Source organism: Acanthisitta chloris, unplaced genomic scaffold (assembly GCF_000695815.1).
Source record: "Acanthisitta chloris isolate BGI_N310 unplaced genomic scaffold, ASM69581v1 scaffold32090, whole genome shotgun sequence".
In the NCBI taxonomy this organism is placed as follows: domain Eukaryota; kingdom Metazoa; phylum Chordata; class Aves; order Passeriformes; family Acanthisittidae; genus Acanthisitta; species Acanthisitta chloris.
In genome coordinates, this window is record NW_008651607.1 from 7872 (window position 1) to 13212 (window position 5341).

Below are 5341 nucleotides of genomic sequence, written 5' to 3' on the forward strand. Positions count from 1 at the left end.
ACATAACCAAAATAATAAAAATGAAATAACTTGGGTTCTAGTTTTTTACACGTTGTTTAATTTTGAAGAACATACTGCCTTGCTCTTGTGCTCTTTTTAGATGCTGAAGTGTGGACTGGGTTGAAGTTTTTTTACTTTAGGCAGAATTTATTATTTGTTGAAGACCAATTTTTGCTTGCAGTTGAGAAGCACCAGCTGTTTAAAAATCAGCACATAGGATCAATACCTGCTGTAAGTGGGTTCAGCAAACTCTGATTTGGCCATGGGTTCACAGAACATACCTGTTTTACCCTGCAACACTGTAGTTTTTTCTTCATGTGGTTCTCTTGCTGTTTTTCATGAACTGATGCTTCTGTAAAGCAAAAAACCACGGACACAGCTCTACAAATCTCTCTCAGGAGAATGACAAGGGTTTTTTTCCTTTTCTGTCTCAGAACACTAAACAGCAGCACCAAACTGTGATGCCAGGATGCCAGATCCACAGTTGAGAACAGCAGATATATCAGAATAACTAAGAATCTTACATCATTTCTTGTTAAGAACAGCACATCCCACTGAGCCAGCAAGACCCTTACTATTTGACCTGAACAATGGCTACTACAGTTCTTTCTTGCTTTAGAGGGAAATAAGGAGGAAAGTTGAATGCTGCTGTTTGAAGCAGGTGTTTTTATACAGAACTCAAAGTTTTATGGACATCCAGCCCTTGCTTATCTCTTAACTCATCACAACATTGAAATTGAAAGCAGTCGACAGAAGGGAATGGAACATGGCACACTTCCTAATTTATATCTAATTATATTATACACTATGCAGCAGCTAAAAAAACATCACATTGTAAACATTTTGGCCTCAGACTACTCAGTTTTGTAATTTAAAGCAAGATTTAAGAGAAACCATCTAGTAAACAACATGAACAACTCAAAACAGGCTTAGAGCATTGCTTATATTTGAAGTAACATATGCAGACTGGATTTTGATTCAGCCTATGCATCTGCACACACATACAGTTTGTATTTTGCACCTAAAATGGGCTGAGCAAGCATCCATCTATTTAATTCTGTGAGATTTTAGTCCGTGCATACACAATAAGGACCTGATGCAAAGCTCTTTGGAAGCTCATTAAATATAATTATGTGAAATTCCACAGCTTTCCTTAAGACCTAGGGTAAAGAGGCTAGCAAACATGACTTACCTTGTCCTTAAATGCAAGAGTGTAGCTTGTCCTCTTAAAAGGATACAAGCGATTAATGCATGTTACTAGCAGGTAGTGGAGAAAAGGGACAGATACTAATTGTTTTTGTTTCATTCTAGAAAAATGAAGAATCACTTTAAATTCAAAAAGGTAGAGTTTAAATACCTTACTGAAGAGGAGTATCGAGAACAAGGTGAAACTGAAACTGTGAGAGCCCTGGAGGAGCTGCGCTCCTTCTGCAGGAGCCCTGACTTCCCATCATGGATAACTGTATCCAAACTGCAGTCCCCACACAGGTAAGAAAACCAGGAAACACATTGCACAGATGCTGTTACATGGCACACATAAATGCCACTTCAGGCGCTGTTCCAGGTGTGTTTATTGTGCATATCCCACTCAAGATCACAGTCACACCTCCCAAGGGTTACTACTTGCTGGTGGTATTAAACCTCCTGTTTGTTCCTCCCTGACCATAAGTTACTCTTGAGAGTTTGCAGGCATTCACAGCTAATTCATGGCCATAAATTTTACACCTTCCTACACCACTCTGTAAGCTACTACATGCAGTGACCCTGGTGGCTGTCTAACCAGTGAGATGACCCTCCTTCAGGTTTTAGAGCAGTGCATTTTGGCATAGTGTAAAATTGGGGCAAGCTGAAGATACACGCTCAAATATTACTTATATTAAGCTCTCCAACTGCAAACCTGCACAGTCAGGGAACCTTATTACTTGAAGCATCAATATCTAAGACTAAGAATGCAGAGAAGTAAATCAATGCCTGCCCCTAGCAAATATAACAGGTAGAAGAGCTTAAGAGACAAACTGAAGACAAATATAGGTCAAGAACGGTCAGACAACAAATCGAGAAAATTAGTCAGGTAACAGTATTCCCATCCAAACCAAAACTGGAAGATATCAGAAGCAGAGTTTCACATGTTAACCAGCCACAAAGACTTAGTCCCTGCCACAGAACCAATTTTAAAGGAACCCCAGTCAGCTTGGAATTTAATCAATAACAAGTTAAAAACATCTACAGAACCTTTGTCTTCCTTGGATGGGCATGCAGCCTCTCTGCCAAGTTTTACAGATTTACTGGCAAAGTGTTAATTTCTAAGCTGCTTGCATTCTGCAGCAGGATGGAATGATAAAAAGCAAAAGGTCACTGCAGTATTGTACAATCAAATACTGTCAAATGTATAAAATGACCAACTAAGATGTATTTTGTAGACATCATTTTGTTAATATAATTCTTATAAACTGTTCACTATATTAAAAATACAGAAATTAGGAGGAGAACCAACAGAAGTCAGATTAGAAGCTGAGTACCCCGTCAAGCTCCCATTAAGCATCAGACAGTAGTTCATCACAAGGCAGACCCAGAAAACACAGCCAGCTCAATGCTGCTCCCCATTTAGACTAGGTGTGGTTCGAGGAACAGTGAGGTGACAATGTTCAGCTCACAGAAATGTTGTCTAAAATGTAAATTAATGATACAGCTGCACTTCCTTTTTCATACATTTTTCTGATGCTGTCAACACCTACCCAGGTGTCAGAACTGACATCTGCTTCCACACATCTGCCAGGGCCTCCAGCTCCAGTCTCTCTCTTCAATGGAGTTGTTCACTGAGAGTAAGATTTGTGGTGAATTGAAGTGTAGGGGCACTGCTAAGTTCATGCTTTGTTCTGCCAAATGTCTGGTCCGCAGAATTCCCAGTCTGCAGCTCCAGTTCACCAAAAGCAGGAATTCTGTGGCCAGACATTAGCTTAGTTTGCCCAGAGTTCACATGCAGCACCAGAAGCATGATGATAGCACCACAATGTAGAGTCCTCACCATTTTTCCTTCCATTAGCAGTGTCTACTTACCTGAATCCTTCCAGCCTTTGTCTCAAATATGCTACAGCTTTAATGTATTTTTAGAAGGTAAAGTACCATCTCTCTAACTGTACAAATGCTTACTCTGATTGCCCCATGACTACTGACAGGATGTGAAAACCAAGTTAGGATGTTCTTGCTTAGTCACAAGACTTTGCAGATGGCCTCCAGAAGAACAAAAGTCGCTTCTATAGAAAAGACTGAAAAGATGAGGCAGGAAAATCAATCTTCATGGTTGTTGCCATCCATTGTTGCAGCTTCCCCTCACCTGCACTGCCTGTGGGCATGTCCTTGTGGCATCCCTGCTTAAATGGCAGTACCCCCAGCATTTACAGTATTTGTGGGTTTTTGTAATTCCTCAGCTGATCACTTCTCCTTTTAAAAACCTGGCAGGTTTGCAAGCTTTGTTCTGGGAACTCCCCATATCTCATCTGCAGAAACAAAGGCACACGATGAGGAATATGGCATTGGGAGCTCCTTCCTGGAAGAGCAGCTCTTCGAGACAGGAGCACAGTCTGAGCAAGATGATGTAGCCAATGACGAGGAGGAGGAGGATGAAGATGAAACACATACACACATTCCTTTCCCATATGCTGCTGAGTTGCTCTGAGCTTTGGGAAATAACCAAAAACAAGGAGAGGGAAAAGACACTTGTCCTAGAAAGGAAGGATACAGGCTGAGAACCCACAGTTGGTGATTTCATACGGTTGCTGGTGGACAAACAGGACTTGTGAAAGAACTGTTTCTCATATCACTGATGTTAACTGATTAGAGCAACAGAAAGAAACCACAGGGGTTCAAGTGAAGAGGATTCTCATGCCATTGGTATTTTCACTGGGGAAGCAAGCACTGTATATTTCCAGAGCAAGTACTGGTGGCAGCCTGCCCCATGGGCTGCCTTGTTTTACATCAAGGATATTACCTCTAGAAAACAGGAAATCTGTTTTGGCCCTTTGTATCATGAAGTCCTCTGTGCTGAGCACTAGAGGGAGGAGAAGCCATTATTAATGCTCTCCTTTTACTAAGTACCTATGTGTCAACACTTAATGCTGTTGGAGTGCTGATAAACCATTTTTTCTGAGACTTTTCATAGAGAGTTAATACAGTTGAACGAGGTTTGTTTGCTCTTCTGGCTGGGCTTGCTGCCTGTTAGCTTCACTCTGCCTCTCCACTTGTTTTAAGCTCCCCTTACTCCTCAGAACCCTGCCTGACTTTTCACCCTCTGCCTGTATTGTCCCATCCTTGGTCTCTGCTCTAGTTATCCTGCACTTTGTTCTTTGTTTATGTACTCTTCTTCCCTCTTCTACAGATCCTTCTGCTAAACCTTTCTTCAGCCCTCTGCTTCTCCACCTCTGAGAACTGCAGATTATTCAGCAGAGGATTTTCATCCCCAAACATACTTTACTATTGTCTTCAGTTTCAGTGTCACCTTACCTCAGGTGGGTGCTGCTGGCCATTCCAGGCCCCTCAACAGCCCAGAACAGACCAAAAAGGCTGAGGCTGTTTCAGCTGCTTGGAGGAGCTGCTGTCAGCAGGGCCAGACTGCTGCTGGAACCATGGAATTGGGAATACACATAGCCCACACAGAGCTCCACTGGTCTCAGAGTACTCGGTAGTTTGCTCATTCAATAAAAAGCAAGCAGTCATTCCTGGAAAAACAGGGAGGGAGAATACCTGGTTCCTACCTCCCTTTCTTCAGCACTCTGTGGGACTTCTCACAGGAGATGTGTGGGGAGGAAAAAAACCAAAACGGAGAGAAATTTAGACAGTCAAATGCCTTTAGCTTATTTAGTATTAGTATTTAGTATTACATAGCCCTAGGCAAGGGAATAGATTATGTACCCTCAGTTCATCCACCTGTACAGATCATATCCTTTTGTTCTTTAGACTGTCCTTATATTCTTCTGTTCTCACCTTGCTGTTTTTCTTTGTCGTCTTCCAAACTGCAGAAAAGACCACTAAACTACTTCTGTCACCATCATATCTTACAAACCCACCAGGAACTGCCAGTGGTGGAAAGCAGCTCTCCAGAAGGGCATGTCAGACTGGGATATATTTGCTTTAAAAGGGGTATCTGTTCTTTGTGATATGCCTAGAGATGCATCACGACTTCAGCAGTACATGCACTATCCTGTGGTCTCACTGTCCATTGCTGCACAAAGGAAAAAATCTATTACCTCTAACTGTGCTAAGGTGTGCTGTATCACATTCCAAGAGCTTTGCATAACAGGACTCAGAGTGGGTGGTCAAAAGCCTTACTTACACTGTCCTTCCT

The 5341-nt window shown here is 42.0% G+C and overlaps 1 protein-coding gene across 1 annotated transcript in view; it reads left to right on the top strand.

The window, feature by feature from the left end:
* The window catches only part of TMEM194B (transmembrane protein 194B), a gene marked incomplete at its 5' end in the record, with an annotated part of 9454 nt that extends 5778 nt beyond the window's left edge, over positions 1–3676 (top strand). The window contains 2 exons of the mRNA XM_009074018.1: positions 1312–1488; positions 3460–3676. Coding sequence (XP_009072266.1) covers positions 1312–1488; positions 3460–3676 — 394 coding nt within the window. The remainder of the gene's footprint in view (positions 1–1311; positions 1489–3459) is intronic.
* Positions 3677–5341: the final 1665 nt, after the last annotated feature.